The sequence below is a fragment of the Agelaius tricolor genome, unplaced genomic scaffold, assembly GCF_023055355.1.
Source record: "Agelaius tricolor isolate 1412-34295 unplaced genomic scaffold, bAgeTri1.0.p SCAF_2, whole genome shotgun sequence".
In the NCBI taxonomy this organism is placed as follows: domain Eukaryota; kingdom Metazoa; phylum Chordata; class Aves; order Passeriformes; family Icteridae; genus Agelaius; species Agelaius tricolor.
Window position 1 is genome coordinate 28,590,848 of NW_027269262.1, and position 17,563 is coordinate 28,608,410.

Sequence of the window (17,563 nt, forward strand, 5' to 3'; positions counted from 1 at the left end):
TCATAAGCCACATACACTTTCCCATTTAACTCAAAATCATAAATCAGGGTATTTAATGTGCTTATTGAGGATTTTTTTTTATTTCTCTCTTTTTATTCTTTTTATTTTTCCTTTTTTTTTTTTTTTAGACAAGTCCTGCCCACAAAGTTGGGAAGTCCCTAGTTTTGAAAAGTGCAAGTATGGTGTTCCTGCACCTTCTGGGAAATATTACACCAGATAATCCATACAGCCTCAGGGCATATTCTGTGTGTAATGGGGTATTCCAAGTTACTTTGTTACAGGCAGCAGCAAGGAACATCTGAGCTCTCAACCACATGGATATGAAGGCTTATCTGTGGTACAAAATATTACATCAATTAATTTGGGAATGGAGAACTGTGTGTGGTCTTGCCCAGCTTATATGAGCGCACCCGAAGGACCAGATCTGCACAATAGCCCTGGACATCTGTGAAATAATTTTGACAGTTTAATATTCAAAGTAGCATCTTCCCCTTCCTTGCTTGTTCTCAGCTCTCTAAAGGAGAGTTCTCACATGATGCATGGGTTTGGTTGCAAATCTCCATCAGACACTTCCAAACAGCTGGTCCAGGGCTATTTTGACAGCTTGATGCCCAATTGCATTGCAAGGAAACCCAACCATTTGTTGTGAGGTAGATTGTCAAGATGATCTATGTTACAAGTTGTGAGTGCTGGCCAGGACAAAGTTCCAGCTTGCCTGACGATGATACATAGTTACATAAAGGTGCCGTGTACATATGTAGGTCTTGTAGGTGTCTGCAACCATTTCCAGTGTCTTTTTTGCAGGCAAATACACTCAAATCACTTAAGACAGATTTCTGTAAGTCCAGACAAGTATTGCAGAAAGCCATGTGCAGTCTTAGTGGGTTTGACCCATTTCTCTTATCAGAACTGCTCTTCATGCTTTAATTCAGTCATTCAGATTTGGTTGTTTGTTGTTTTTTTTTTTATGTTGGCAGCAAGCACTGAAAACAAGGGCCCCAAGTGGGTTGGTTTATAGGAACTTTTATGCTTATAGCAAAATACAGGTACTTAGTTGTTCTTTTGTCCATTAAAGAAAGTGATAACTGATGTCATTGATCTATAGTAGCTAATGCCAGGTGTTTTAGAGGGATTACTGAGGTGATGCAGGCATGTTCCATAGCAAAGTAGGAGATCACAGCATATAGGGGGATTTCCTGAGATGGGGAAATTCCAGGGAAGTGCCAAGACCTGCCAGGAGCTGGCCACTTGCATGAGACATGGTGGGATGGGTCCTATGACTAGAATGGATGGATGCAGGCTCCTTATGAGGGACAGGGAGAGGGGACACAAGGAGGGAATGTTGACCACTAGTTAGTGACCATCTGGAGCGCATGGAGCTCTGGCTAGGGGTGAGTGAGGACACAACATAGAGTTCATGGATCAAGATTAAAGGGAGGACATTCTAGTGGGGATCTGGTACAGGCTGCCTAAGTGGGAAGACTAAGTAGGTGAGGCCCTCTGTAGACAGATAGGAGAAGCCTCATGTTCACAATCTCTGGTCCTCAAAGCGGAATTTGACCATCCCATTATCTGTTGGAGGGACAGCACAGTGGGCAGAAGCACTCCAGGAGGTTCCTGGAATATGTTGATGATAACTTCTTTCTCCAAGTGATGGAGGAGCCATTGAGGAGGAGTGCTATGATGAACTTTATTCTCACCAACAAGGAGGGGCTGGCGGGGAATGTGAAGCTCAAGGGCAACCTCAGCTGCAGTGGCCAGGAACTGGTGGAGTACAAGATCCTTGGGGCAGCCAGGGGGATGCACATCAAGCTCTCTGCCCTAGGCTTCAGAAGGTCTCTTCAAGGAGCTGCTTAGTAGACTACCATGGAATGAAGCCTTTGAGAAAAGAGGAGCCCATAGAAGCTGGTTAATATTGAAGGTTCACCTTCTTCAAGCTCAGGACTGATGCGTCCCAAAAAAAAGACATCAGGCAAAACCATCAGGAGGTCTTCATGGATGAACAAGAAGCATCTGGACAAATTCAAACTCCAAAAAGAAGCATACAGAAGGTGGAAGCAAGGACAGGTAGACTGGGAGGAACACAAGGAAATCGTCCAAGCAGCCAAGCGGGAATTGGGTTAGGAATACTAAAGCCCTGATAGAATTAAATCTGACTGGAAATGTCAAGGACAGCAAAAGCTTCAGCAGGCACGTCAGTGATGAAAGAAAGATTAGGGAAATGTTGGCCTTCTATGGAAGGAAACAGGAGACCTGAAGATCCAAAATATGGAAAAGACTGAGGTACTCAATGACTTTTTTACCTAGGTCTTAAATAACAAATGCTCCAGCCCTGCCACCCAGGGTGCAGAAGGCAAAGGCAGGTACTGTGAGATTGAAGAGCTGCCTGTTGTAGGAAATCAGGCTTGAGACCATCTAAAGAACCAGAAGGTGCACAAATCCATGGGACCTGATGAGATATGTTCATGAGTCCTGATGGAACTGGTGATGATGTTGCTAAACCACTATCCATTGTATCTGAGAAGCTGTGGCATTCTGGGGAAGGTTGACTGTTTGAAAAAGGGGAAACATAACCCAGGGAACTACATATCAGTCAATCTTACCTTGGTGCCCAGCAAGGTCATGGAGCACATGAAATTATGCGGAGGCACATAGAAAATCATGAGGGCATTGATGACAACCAACATGGCTTCACTAAGGACAAATAGTGCCTGACAAATTTGGTAGCCTTCTGTGATGAGGTTCTGGTGTTGGTGGGTGAGGGAAGAGCAGCTGCCATCATCTACCCATAATTGTGCAAAGCATTCAACAAAGTCACATACAAAGTCCTATTCTCTGAACTGGAGAAACATGGATTTGATAGACAGGCCACTTAGTGGATGAGAAATTGTCAGGGTTGCAGTCAATGTTTCAGTGCCCAAGTGGAGACCAGTGGTGAGTGGTATTCCTCAGTTGTTGGTAATGGGACCATTGCTGTTCAACATCTTTGCTGGTGGCATGGGCAGTGGGATCGAGTGTACCCTCAGCAGGTTTGCTGATGACACCCAGCTGTGTCATGTGGAGGGAAGGGATGCCATCCAGAGAGACCCTGCTCCCATGAGACCTCACGTGGAGTACTGCATTCAGCTCTGGCCCCACCAGCATAAGAAAGACATGGATGTGTTGGAGAGAATCCAGAGGAGGGCCAGAAAGATGCTTAGAGGGCTGGAGCATCTTTCCTTTATAGACAGGCTATGAGAGTCAGGGTTGTTCAGGCTGGGGAAGAGAGGCCTGCAGGGAGACCATACAGCAGATTCCAGTACTTATATGGAGTGTAGGAGACCTGGACAGGGACTTTCTCTGAGGTCCTGCAGTGATAGGACAAGGCAGAATGGCTTTAAACTGAAAGAGAGTAAGTTTAGATTGGATATTACGAAGAAATTCTTTACAGTGAAGGTGGTGAGGCAGTGGGATTGGTTACCCAGAGAAGTTGTGGATATGCCATCCCTGGAAGTGTTTAAGGCCAGGTTGGATGGGGATTTGGGCAGCCCTGTGCAGTGGAAGGTGTCCCTGCCCATGGCAGGGAGGTGGAACTAGATGATGCTTAAGGTCCTTTTCAATGCAAACCGTCCTATAACCTATACTGAGTGCCACTCTAATGAACCAACTTAGATGTTGGATGGCTGATGTCTTGAAACATAGGGGTTTTATTTGCTCTTAAGTACAAAAAATTAATCTTCCTATTCCTAAAAGTATTTAACTAGATTTGATATCTAAGCTTTGCTCTAATTATGAGCTTTATTGGCCTATTATGTAATGTTTTGAATGTTCACTTTTAAAAACAGTTTTGCATTTCCATTAGGTTAAAGCATAATTAGCTTTCCTTTTGTTGGTGTTCTTGAGTACCATGATCCTCACTTGCTATTTCCCCAAGCTATTCCAGTCTTTTTTTTCCTCTTAGGGCATCAGCTAGTCCTTCATGGTGTCTGTCCACTGTAAAAGAAAATAGATCAGGAATTTATTATTAAAGCCATTTTTTTCTACTTATTTTCCTGATGAACTTTGAAACAGGGTGATCAGAGTGTGAGCAGGGAAAGAGTATTGTTGAGATATGGCTGGTAGTGTTGCATTCATTCATTCTTTTCCCACAAACCTATTATTTTACTTGTAACTGCATTGAACAGTGTGGTTTTTTTTTGTTTTAGTGTTATTCAGATGTTATCCTAATGAATTCAGAGGGTTTTTTTTTGTTTGCCTGTTCTAGTCCAGACAACTGTTTTAAAGCTGAGGGTTGAAACTTCTTGGCAGCTAATCAAACAAGGAAGAAATGACTGATTAGGGAAAAAAAAAGAAGCACAAGTGCCAAAAAAATCCTGCTTAAGGGTAGAAAATATGACTTGAGATCCTTTGTGCTTTTCTAAAATCTTGAAGCTAAGAAGAGAATCTGCAGGATACATGTATTTTCCCTATTTTTCAGTGTTCTTATATTGAGTTTCATTCTCATAAACTTTAATCTTACTCTTTTAATGACATCCCAATTGATGTTTGGTTTAGAAACCACAAAGCTTTTAAGAGGCAGTCTAAGTATTAGGAAGAGTTGATGACTCATTAAAATATTGTTAGTAGAGCAGCTCTTTCATTTAAACCTCCAGGGTTCAGGCTATGTCTGAAAAATGATTCTGTTGACAAATGTATGATGTTCTCTTTGATAGTGTTGCCATACTTTATTTTCTTTTGTATTTCATGCAAACCCTTTTTGTGAATATGTTTAGTGTATTTTCTTCTATCTAAACCTATGGGTTTGTGCTAGTTTTATAGTTTTTGTTGTTATTGTTGTTGGTTTTCTTAGCTTTCAGGCACCTGATCAGAAGATTCTGAGTCAGAGTTTGATTATAACAAGACACTTTATCCTGGGCTTCTTATATCTTTTACTGGCTCAGTCTCTTTTTTTTTTCCTTTTTTTGTGGTATATTGTCTAGTAGGTGTTCAGCCAGTTATGGCAATGAAACTGCCACAGCCAAAGATGGGTAATTGCTTACTGTGTGCATTCCTGTATATCTGTAAATCGTGTGGGTGGTTCTGAAGTAGTCCAGTATTTTAGTTTTGTGATAGAAAAGTGAGCTACCTGTGGTGTCCCAAATGCAGTTAGAATAGCAAGAGTATAATCCTTGTGTGCAAGATGGAGGATATCAATAGAAAGCTTTTAGTCAAGGTTATGAGTTAAAAATAAGAGGCTGCAATTTATGCATTCATTTTCCTACATGACTACAAAAATCCTTTTTCAAATATGAAATACTTCAGTTTTCAGTTTAATAAGAGATGCACAAAAGACAGGAGGAATTATCATGAAGTAGTTATAATTTTGCCTTGCTGGACTACTATTACCTTTAAAATAATGTTTTCTGAGATTTTAACTCAATGCTTTTCCTACACACAGATACACACACTCTCTAAACAAAAGATTCCTCAGATGATAAACTTCATTGAACCTAATCCTGTCTCTTCTCCTCCTCTCACTTTTCTTGACCTATCTCCTTCTTTGAGATTATTTCCATTTCCTTGGATACCTTCACAGTAATTCCAGCCAAATGTTAATGGGAGCTTGTCAGCTGTAGGGATCCCCTGTGTATCAGCCAAAAAGCTGTATATACTTTCAAATAAAGAATCTTGGTTTTATGGCCTCTCTTCTTTCTGTTCAGCTGAAGATGTCCTTATTCATGAGGGTGAGGAGAGCCAGCTCTTCGACTTAGTTAGGAAAAGCTGAACACAGATGAAGAAAGTGATTTGAAAAATCTAGATGCCAAAAAGTTTGAATAAATGCAGAGGTTAAGTTATTCTCATGCTATAGGTTTGTTATGTTTACTGTGAGAAAAATGTGGTTTTTTTGAGTTAAAGAGATGTAGCTTTTTAGTCTAAATTTGACTTTGCTGAGTTATGTTGCCTGTTTGGTTTGTGTGTCATCTTAAATTTAAGTAAATTAAAATGGTAGAACTAGATGTGTTAGTTCTCCATCCCATATGCTATTATCAGGGGTTTTTTTATGCAGAAATGCAATTATTTTAATTTTTTTCAGTTATTTTTTTTTAGTTAATAGTAAACACTGCACTAAACACTAAATGAATTTAGCTATCTTGTGCCATGGCTATTGGTGTTTTGAGCAATCGTACGCTTTCTAACAATGCCTATGTGGCTGCTGTTGGAAGCTGCGGTGTCACACTTGGATGCAGATACTGTAATAAATTCTAAATTACTCTCTGGGGAGCACTGTGTTAAAGGGAACTGCAAAGCAAAAGGTCTGAGAGTCAGTGACAAAGCTGCCCAAGAATAGCAACAGGTAGGCATCCACTCATTACGTGTTCGCTGTGGTGTTGTCTGTATTTGAGACCTCTGAAATAGCAGTTTCAGAATTTTGAACTCTGAACTTCCTTTTGTTATTTTTAAGTCAAACCCATAATATTAATATAACAGCTTTCTGTGTTTGTTTTCAATGTCTTTGTTATTTCAGCAGAATATTTTTATTGGCAGTGTATTTTTCCAGTGGCTCTTGAGGATCTAATGTGGCATTTATGTTTCACTTCATGCCCTGTAGTACCTGACCCCAGGAGTATTTTGTGGCGTCTACCAGACCAGAGATAAAAGCTGCTTTTTCAGACTAGGAGTGCAGGCTATGTTCAAAATACCACCATTTCCATATCAGAGTAGCAGTTCCTTTTAAAATGATTGTGCTCCTGTGTCCCTACACCCAGTTGTGCAAACCTTTGGATTATCCTTTGTGTGGAGGCATGGCTTGGTGAATGTGACTGCACATAAGCTCTGCAAAGTGAGCATAGTTTATGAAGTATTTTGACAATGGCAATTACTGTGCTAAAAATAAATCACATGAGCATTAGCATTAATAACTACTCCTACAAGATATGCTAATCACTCCTAAAGGGCTGAAAAATTTGGAATACTGTTGTACATGCTGGATTACTTCTTATAATGTAAAGTTTAAGATCTAGGAAGTTATTAGGGGTCTTTCCATCAACCTCTAAATGAGTATGGAAGAGTGAGTTTGGTAGAGTTCAGCAACCATTGACTTGTGAGTATGGATGACTGAATGTGGCACAGTTGCCGTCACCAAAAATGACCTTCTGTATAGCCCCTGTGCCTGACCTTTTAAAACTCTGACCTCACAGACGTATTGGAATTTTAAAGGATAGATTTTTGTGTTCTTTTTAGAAGATACTTTGAGGTACAAAATTAGCTTTAAAAAGGAGAAAGGTATGGGGGAAGGAGTACAACTTAGTTTCAAGTAATTGCAGTGGAGCTGTTTGGCACACAGGACTTTTAGATCAAGATAGTGATGGTGTGTGGAGTTACCGTCGTAGTTGAAAATGAGAGTAATTTTTAGTGTCCACTGTTAATTTCGGGCAGTAACATGAGGCTTTCTTACAGATTATTTGCTTTCCTTTTATCTCATGAATGTCAGGCTTTTTACTCTAGAAAGGTTGTGTAATATCAGTCCTGGCCTAGGTGCTGTGTTCTTTCTGCATCGTATTGCCCAAAGTGATGATGACATGACACAGACCAGGTAGCACCTACTCACTTGAGAAGGGGTGCACAAGAGAGCAGTTGGTTGTAACTGAAGTCAGATAAATAATTTTTGCATTTCCTGTGATCTGTGGGATGCAATATAGACCATTTCTATTTTTTCTTAGTCTGTGACAACAAACAGTGACAGCAGCCATGTTATGTTTTAAAGTGCCACCAAAGGACCACTGTGTGCAGGTACAGAAAACCTGAATCTGCCTATCTGCAGTAAAATTTGAAAAACATTAAAATATGGCACATTCTGAAAACAGCGTGGTCATTCTCATGTGAAGCTTGTCTTGGATGACACAGTATTAAATATTAATTTCTGCCAATCAATTTGCACTGCTTTGCTTAGAAATATAGAATACCTTTGTGGTGGTGAGTAGGAAGAGCTGTTTTTTCTGCTTTTTCCTGAGGAGTAATTGGTTTTATTAAAGAAGAGAGGATATGGGAATGCAAAGGGAAAACAGACTTGATGGCCCTGGTAACAGGATTCCCATTGTGTTGGAAACAGCTGAACCAGAAGGGAGAGTGTTTAAGAACTGCATAGCTCGAGTGTGTGAATGTGTCAGACTCGTGATGTGTAAAGCCAAACAAGGCTTTGGATTTAGAAAGGGAAAACTGAGCGTAAGGAAACTTTGCTTTTCATCAATCCTACTCTGCAGAACATGCTGTAGGTGAATAAGGAGTGCACCACCACTAATAAGAACAATTGTAACCCAATCATGTTTAAATGAAAGATGAGCTAAGATATTTGAGTAAGATAAGGATTTTCAGAGGCTGTGCCAAAGGCTAGAACTGAAGAGGGATTTTTATTTCCGCAGTTTGATACTGGATTACTCCAATCTCCCTCTCTCTCATTCCCTTTCTCTGTAAATTTTGGAAACAACCAAATGGACAAAGTAATCTGTCCAGTGGGTGTAGCTCAAATTACTGGAAATCAGGTGAGAGCTGGCTGTGATTCCAGTGAGTGACTGCAAAGTTGAGTGGTTTTGGTGATTTGTGCTAGCACCAGTAAACAAGAGTACCCTCCTCTCATCTCATACTGTAGGGCTCTTTGTCCTATGAATGGAATCCTTGATTACTGTTTGAATCCTTGACAAATGTTTGAGGTGTGCCTACTTTTATTTAAATAAAAGGTAATATGAAGAGAATACTTGGCTTTATCTTGGCACACACACTGGCTGCTAACTTGGTAACGCTTTGTTCGCATTTATCATAGATCTGTTGGGGTTAGAAGGGATCTTAAAAGTCATTTAGTTCCAACCCCTTGCCATAGGCAGCAATGTCACTCACTAGATTAGGTTGCTTAAGGCCATCCAATCTGGCCTTGAATATTTTGATTGATGGCACATCTACACTTCTCTGGGAAACTTGTTAGAGTGCCTTACTATTCTGAGAAAAGAATTTCTTTCTAATATGTAATTTAAATCTTTCCTCATGTTTAGAGTTGTTCTCCCTTGTCCTTTTACTATCTACTCACAAAAAAAGCTGGTCTCCCTTTTATTTACAAGCACTTTTTAAGTACTGGGAGGCCTCAGTGAGGTCTCCCTGGAGCCTCCTCTTCTCCAGGCTGAACAAGTCCAGCTGTCTCAGCCTTTCTTCACAAGAGAGGTGTTCCAGCCCTCTGACCATCTTCATGGCCTTCCTCTGGAACCCTCTGATAGGTCCACATCTTAGGCTGAGTACCACAACTGCATGCAGTACTTCAGCTGGGGTCTCAGGCAGAGGTGGAGAATCACCTCACTCAATCTACTGGTCATGCCATTTAGAGAGATTTGTTCAAAAGATGTTCTTCTGAATAGATTCTCAGGACAGGGAGTTGGAGGTGAGAAAAGAGCATTTTTCATGATTGTTTGTTGAAAAAGTACAACTCTGTGGTCTTTGAATAAACAGAGAAGAGGAGAATCGCTTGTGGGTCTGCTGTGCCTTTTTGATATGGAAGTAGGGTGCATCTGCCATTTCCCTGCCTTTACCTCTGCCAGCCTACTGCTGCCATGGGACAGAGACATTAAAACCAAGGGACATCCACTTGGATGTATACTGGTGCCTATCAAGGCCTTCTGAAGGAAAACACATTTGTGTGAGTTTGCGTGAGGAGGAGCATGCAGCAGTCCTCAGTCTGTGGAATTGCTCTGTTCTTCTCTCCTCATACCCTTGTGCTTGGTTTTTTGGTATTTCTCTTGGATTGTAAGAAGCTGAAGGCAATAGATGAAAACAATGACTGAATGCACATTTATATTTTTTTAAATTTACTTCAATTTCTGTTACCTAACTACTTTCTGAAAGTGGCAGCAGTCACTTATCAGCATCAGGTAACTGGCTGATTCAACACCTTTTCTTGCTGCTCTTATTTTTTCCTCTGCTATTCTTTGCTCCTTTTGGTGATGTACTTCAAGTATGAAATAAAAAAAATAAAAAAAAAGAAAGAGCTTTCCTGTTGCACAGCAATAAGGACTTCCTTATGTTCCTTATGAAGAAAAATGACTCTTTCTGTGGGTCAGTGCTTGAAATGAGAAAAAAAATAATCATCACTGGTATACTACTATTGATCTATTCTGAGTCTTGTTAACCTTGGTATTCTTGTTATATGAACTATCTTTGCCTTTACAGGATGAGGAACTAGCCACTACTAGCCAGATATGGTTACCTAAGACAGAAGATAACAAACTGAGCTTCTGCCCTATGTTCTCGACTTACTGGTAGCCTATAAGGAGCACTTGCATGAGTAGGTTGCTTAGGTTTCTCCAACCCGTATGTGTTCAATTCTGCAGATGGGTATTTTGCTGCTGAGGGCTCTGCATGTGCTGATGAGGAGGGGGTGACCCTTGATTTAGAGCCAGGATCAAGCTCTGCAGCTCTGAACTTGTTATGCTTGTTCCTGGCAATAACTGAAGCCAGGATACCCCTATCCTTTTGTGTGGTACAGTTTCTCCATAATAGGAGAAATGACAAAATATGAAGGAGTAGGAAGGCTTTTGAATATTCTCATATTTTAACTTTTTAATCAAATGTTTATTTGCTTTTGCATAATGAATTGTGCTCAACTAAGTGAAACTTTAACCAGTGTAGGTATAAATATATAACAGTCTAAATATTGTTTGTAATATTATGATCTTTTTATGTACTTCCTCTTCAGCTGTTTTAGATGCGTCTGTCAAATTTAGGCAATTGCTACTTTTTTTTTTTTAACTGCCAGGAAAACTATCTAAAATATATGCATAATTTGTATCCATGTATATATATGGAACTGTTTGGATGGTGGTGTTTAGCTTTGTGTGCATGGTGCTTTCATGCTTTCCATTTGTTTTGGCTGCAGCATAGGTACTGTAGTGTGTAGGTGGTGTGGATCAGTTACCACTGTGTGGGTACCAGATACAGTCTGAAAAAGTTCAAACATCTCTCTGTTCTTCTTCTAGAACTTTTATTACAGAAAGAGTGGTTTAATTTAGTTGCTCTACTTACATGTCAGGCTGTTGTACACAAGCATCTGGTTGTCTCACTGTTTCTACTTTTCTGGTGAGTTATGGAAAATCAGTGAGTAGCTAGTGAGGTCAGTACTGCTTAAGAAGCCTTTTCCAGGTTCTCCTCTTGTTCAAATAGACAACTATAAATCAGTGCATCAGCACCTAAGCAACTACTACTTCTTGAAACTGATCTGGCCATGACAGAGTACAGATCCTACCATTTCAGTATGAAACTGAAGATGATAATTAGCACATCAGTTACATTTTTAATGAGGAGGACTGTGGAGGGATAGAATGTAAGAAAATAGTGCAGAAGGTAATCTCACACCTGAGGAGTTGCAGCTGTACTAATCACCAAAGATTAGGAACAGGCCTGCCCTTAAGAGGCCACAGCTGTGTCCAATAAGAAGATGAGTGCTACAAAAGGTGGTTAGCTGGGTGAGGAGAGAGATTGAGTTTGTTGGTTGTGTTGTGAGGAAGAAGGAGTCAGTGCTGTGAGGAGTTGCCCATGAGTAATCACCAAGAAGGTATGGGAGCTTTGCAGTATGATGACCACAGATGACCTGTGTACAGACAGTCTTAATTTCTTTCCTTCCTTTCTGTAAACCCAGTGCACAAGTCTGACTATCCACAGCTGGTGAATCTGACTAAAGCACTTATTTTGTTGACTCTTTCATGTGTTTTTGATTCTTCACTTGTGTGAATGAGGCTATGCCTAGGTAGCCTCACTCTTCGTAGAGATTTCAAAAATTTCCTTAGGGATTCAAAAATATACCATGGATATTTTCCAAAGAAACTGTTCATTTGCAAAGATGAGAATGTAATTGAAATGAACACGTAGGTTTTTTTTATGGCTTTTTGATACCTTTTAATGCTTATGCTAAAATCAAAAACCTTGAAATTTTGCAGAAGACCGATTATGAAGTAACCCTGTGTTTGACTCAGTGAAGTAGCATTACTTTTGTCCCATTTGATGGTGCTTATTTCTGTTTATGGTTCCACAATACTGGTAGTATTCTTTTAATGTGATTTTAGGCAAGTTTGGAAAAGCCTAGAGGATGAGTTCCATTTAAATGACTTGTATCAACCTTTTGGGTCTTCTTGGTAGTACAGTCAGGTGTCATGCAAAAAATGATAAAGAATTTGAAGGGATGGGTTAAAAATTTTTAGAACAAATAGTTTTGTAAGATTTTGAAAACGTCTTGAAGAATCTCACCTTTTGGTAGTAGTATAAATGAATTATACAGTTTAATAACAGAATGCAGATCAGAATTTTGAGGCTAGTAAGGAATACTGAACAGTTAAAGAAAATTATGAATAAAAAAGATGAAATAAAATAAATTCCCAAGAGCTGACTAGAAGTCTCATTCATGATGCTGTAAAGCAACTCAGTTAAATATTCTTTAAAAGATTGTTTGTAGGAATTCTGCCTCTTGATTTTCCTAAGACATGTTTTTTAATAAGCATTTCAATGGGAATTATGATCAAGCATGGAGAAGCATGTAATGAATGAGCTAGATGGGGCTATTTGTGACAGTCTTCAGAGACAGGAGAAGTGATGTATAGCAGATAAACATGGGATTAAAGTTGAGCAGAGGGGAGGGACCAACATCCTGAATTGTTACTAATAAGCACTAATGAAAGAACATCAGCCATCCTTTGTGTTGAAAAATGCAGGCAATTTACTAATTAAAAATAATTCATAAAGTGGCTTCTCTTTTTGTATTCTGCCTGAAATATATGTGTACAAGTGAAGCTGGAGGCAGAGTAGCAAAGTGATCCTATATAAGGAAGATTTTAAGAGTTTATTGCCTTAATACTTAACTTAACTTTTGAAGTGTTGTTTTGATCACTTCCATCTTTGTGTGTACTCATGAAAGAGAATAAAAAACACCCAACTTTTTGGCAAGACTCAGAATTAAGGGAAATAAAAGATATTGCCATTTCTCTCATTATCATAACTTCTGTTAACAAATACAGCATGTAATGTACAGTGCCTTAAAGCCCAAATGAATACCATGTTCAGCTGAAACTATGAAAATGAGATGAACATAGGTACAATGTACAATTCTTACTTATTTTGTCCATGAAGGACTTCCTGTTCCCCTAGTGCTTTTTGTACACTAAAGTCACAAGATATTAGTAAGGCACAGCTTCTTTTCTCTAATTATGCAGTATAAATGGAAATTGTGGGCAAATCTCCTAATCTCCATAGAGACAGCACAACATTTATCTAATTAGAAGTTTGCCTTTTGGCATTACTTTGAATAAATTAGCATTTCATTACATACCTTGAACTACTTGGAAAAAGTTTCCAAGAGTAGTATTTAGTCTTTCTTTTCTGAAGAGTGTATTTTGAATTAGTGTAGGTTAATAATTGCCTTTGTAACTGGAAAGAGACAGAGTAGTACTGCTATTGTATTTTTAATATCAGAGGGTTGCACTTGCAGGTTCTTTGTTTTCTTTAATCCCTAGGAATCAGAGTAAAATCTTATGTCACCTTATTTAATGGCTTACTCCTTTACCAGGGAAAAATCCAAAAAAGAAAAGCAAAAAAAAAATGGAGCAAGTTTGAAATACAAGTACCTCCTCTCACTACCCTTTCTCCAGAGGTTGAACTTTTCTTTCAAATTGCAAAAGTCGCCCTCTATGACTAATTGTAAGTGAGCAGTATTTCCAACGCGGCTAATCCAGAATACACTATTTGTCTTCCTTTCTTGTATATAAATCAGTGGCAGGAAACAGAGTGACTAAGTTTAGGTATTGACTGCCAGATAAGACAAGTGGCTGCTTATTAGGCTTTTCCTGAACAGGTACTGAGAATCAAAGCTTGGATGGGAAATTAAAAGAGGTAATTTATCAAGGATAGACTTTAACTGATCCTCTTTCTAAGTATTAAAAAGAGCAGAGAAGATTCCACAGAAGTGATAAAGGGTGCTAATTTCCTTGCCTTGAGTCACTGGCTTTTTCAGACCCCTGCTTACTCCTTCAGAGAGTCATTGGCTGACATCTGTGGCAGAAGATGGGCATGAAGTATGGTGTTAAATATTTGAATCTTCTCAAAGTGGCCTTTGCAGCAGGGATGTATGGTTACACCACCATTGCCATGGTTGCCTTTTGGTAGACAGAGGCATGCAAAGAATCTGTCAGGTTGTTTTTGCAAAAGCCAGAGGAACGAAACCATCCTCGTGTTGGGTTCTTTGATTGTCTTGGTTTGAAAGACTTGTCTGCTTGGGAAGGCAGGAGCGTCTCTTGGAATGGAGCATATGAACCCCCTCCCTCTGAATTATTATCATTTTGGAAATTAAGGGGCTTTCAGGCAAGACGGTATGGAGATAGGAGTAACAGTTCTTTACTAGTGTGTATAATAAACAAGCAACAACAACAATTACAGCATTAACAACAAACAGAACCAGAAAACCCAGTCCCAGCCTTGTGACTGTGGCAGTTTCCCCTTTGGTGCAGTTACAGCTTTAAGCAAGATTTCGATGGGTGAGGGGATAAAATCATGATCACTGAAGAGAGACCTGGAGGCAGCATGCCACTGTTTGACAGACAGTGTGCTAATGAGGTCCTTTGGTCTGCTGTCTTGTTAGTGGTAGGGGGTGGAGAGCCATGCAGCAGCAAGGGTTACTCATGTGCTAGAAACTGCAGAAGCACTTGGGAATGCTCATGCAGGAATTGGAGCTTCTTCCCATGAAAAGGCAGTGGGATTGATCAGCCAAATGAAGTGCATCTACACATACGCATGCAGCGTGGGCAGCCAACGGGAGGAAGTGGAACCCATTGTGCAGCAGTAAAACTATGACATAGGGGGTTGGAAGTAGGTGATTAAGGTTCCTTCCAACCCAAACCATTCTGATTCTGTTACAAGAGGAAATAGCCTCAAGTTTCACCTGCAGAGGTTTAGATTGGATATTAGAAAAAGTTTCTTCACTGAAAGAGTGGCCAGGTGTTGGAACAGGTTCTCCAGTGAAGTGGTGGAATTGCCATCCCTGCAGTGTTCGAAAGTCATGTGGATGCGGCATGGAGGAACATGCTTTTGTGGTTAACATGTGCTGGGTTAACAGTGAGACTCGATGATCATAGTGGTCTTCTCCAGCCTTAATCGTTCTCTGTTCTGTTTGGCTGTCAGACTGGATTTTGTATCTAGTAGCACAACACATCCAGAGCTTACAGTATTTGTGAGCTTGGAAGCAGTTACAAAAGGACCCCCAGTGCAGTGCTGCACATGATGCTCCCAGCAGTGTGTCCAACTGGACTCACTGATGTCCATTTCTATGCTTCTGGGCTGAATTCTCTGAGCAGATGGTCACTTAACTCCCTAGTGGTGAGGTAGGACAACCCTGTACATTCACTTGCCCCTTGATAAATGTTGTCTTGTTCTCTGGGAAGGCTTTTTCCTTCATTATTTGTTATTTGACACTGAGTTGATGGTGAGAGAGGAGCTCATGTTCCTTTCTAGCTCTTCTCCCAGCTTCTTTAGTTTTCCCTCTTGATTGGTGACTATTTTGTTTTCCTGGTCAATGAGTTGGCCAGAGTTGTGGGATGATTCATCCTAGGTCTTCTATTTTGATGAGCACCCTGCAAATAAAACTCCAGAAATTTTTTTTTCCAACTTTGGTCAAATCTGGCTCTTTTTAACAGCTGGAAAAATTAATGGAGAACTTGAAGATGAGGGAAAACAGAAAAGAAATAAAGACAGTTTATTAATCCCTCCCTCCCTCCCTAGCATCATTGTGGGTAGATTGCTGTTTTCAGGTCTGGTCCTTGATTACCTCAGTACCTTTGTAGGAAGCTGACACAGGTTTCCAGTCCCCCCCACCTAGGGCCTAGGAATGTTGTTCCTGCACCTTCTGAGGCTGGTTAGTGCCTGGCTGTAAAAGCAGAATTCCAGAAAAGTCTGTGATTTGGTTGACTGTACCCACCCTTACTGTAGGACCCCAGCTCTTGGCTGCCACATTTTGCACTGTCTCTTGGCTATAGCTGTCCTCACAGGGGCCATTCAGTGTCTCACAAAACAGCTCTTTCTTCCTTCTATCTTCATCCAGGGGCTCAGAAACTCTACTTAAAACTGTACTGTAAGAACAGAGAACAGTAATTTATATCCTAAATACACATTGAAATTAACTTCTCTTTCTGTATTACATTTTAAATGGCCTGTGCTAAAACCCTCTAATCTTCTGTATGTTCTAATAAATTTCACTGTGTTAGTTGCGTTGCTATTGTGACCAAGCATGGTCTAGGGAACATGGGTTTGGAATTGAGTAAATTGCCAAAAAATTTTTCTTACCTGCTCCCAACATATTGTTTGTTTTAGGGAGATCTTGTCTGGGGATGTGGAAAATGAGAAGGCAATGTTAGAGGTATGTTAGAGAAAAAGACTGCTCTAATGTGATGGTCTGATTTTTTGTTCTACAGCTTGACGACTGCACCCTGCAATTGTCTCATAATGGTACCTATCTGGATCTAGAATCCACCCTAGCAGAGCAAAGAGATGAACTAGAAGGTTTCCAGGAGGATGCTGGGTAAGTAAAGGTTTACTAAATTTTTATATATAAGCATGTAGTTTACTTCATGTGTTCAGTCCGCGTGGAAGCGGAAAGATAAAAATCTTTCCCTTGTATGCCCATCTGTCTGTCCCTTTGTATGATTAAGAATTTTATGCCTTCTCTCTCTCTACCTTCACTCTTACAGTTTCTCTAAAATATGCCATAGTGTAAAGAAATCTATGAATATGAATATCTTGATTAGTCTAGTAAGATTTTATAGTTGTTTGAAAATTGATAAATGAGGATGGTTTGTTTGGAGAACTCTCAGATCTTTCTTATATTAGTCATGTAGAGGATTATATTGGGGTGATGTTCCTGAAGTTATAAATTCAATTTATTTTGCCTTGATAAGTTAGGTCCTCCATTTATTTTTTTGAAGACAAGACCTGTATTGGTTTCTTCTTTTACTCCTGGAATTGATTGAACCAGTCCAAGGGATGGGTGTGCATGGTTATTTTTTAATATTCTCCTCTCTTGCTTTTTTCATTTTTAGTTATTGCTGGCACACATGGATTGCTATGACACAGTTTCCATAATCATCTCTTTGAGAACTGAAAGTGAAAGCAGAAGTTAGCATCAGTGTGTGTTTGTGTAAATGCACATAGGAGATTGGCTTTTTTGAAGAATTTTCCTTTTATAGATCTTTCAGATGATTGTCTTACTTAAGATGTAAAATGAACAGAAAGTCTAGATCTGTTTTTGCATTTCTGGTTACTCTATTGGACTAGATAGTTGTGGTTACTTTATGGGTATGTTTAACTAAATTTTGAATTGGTCAGAGTTTGTTAACAGAAGGAGATACAGCCCTTTTGCTTATACTTCTCCACTTCTGGTAGCTGTCTTGCCTTTGAATATGCCTTATAAATCTGAACTGTGCCTCTGAAGATTATTTTATGTGGAGAAGAATTTTAAATAATATTTTCCAGATATTGATTTGTGTGCATTTGTGTATGTTTTATTTGCCCCTACCTGTTTGGGGCATGTTTTACA

At 39.7% G+C, this 17,563-nt stretch overlaps 1 protein-coding gene across 6 annotated transcripts in view; it reads left to right on the top strand.

Moving 5' to 3' along the window:
* The window catches only part of FHOD3 (formin homology 2 domain containing 3), a 375,803-nt gene that overhangs the window by 22,581 nt on the left and 335,659 nt on the right, over positions 1–17,563 (top strand). For all 6 annotated transcript variants that reach the window (XM_071454950.1, XM_071454935.1, XM_071454930.1 and 3 more), the window contains exon 2: positions 16,443–16,549. In XM_071454950.1, the coding sequence (XP_071311051.1) occupies positions 16,443–16,549 (107 nt within the window). The remainder of the gene's footprint in view (positions 1–16,442; positions 16,550–17,563) is intronic.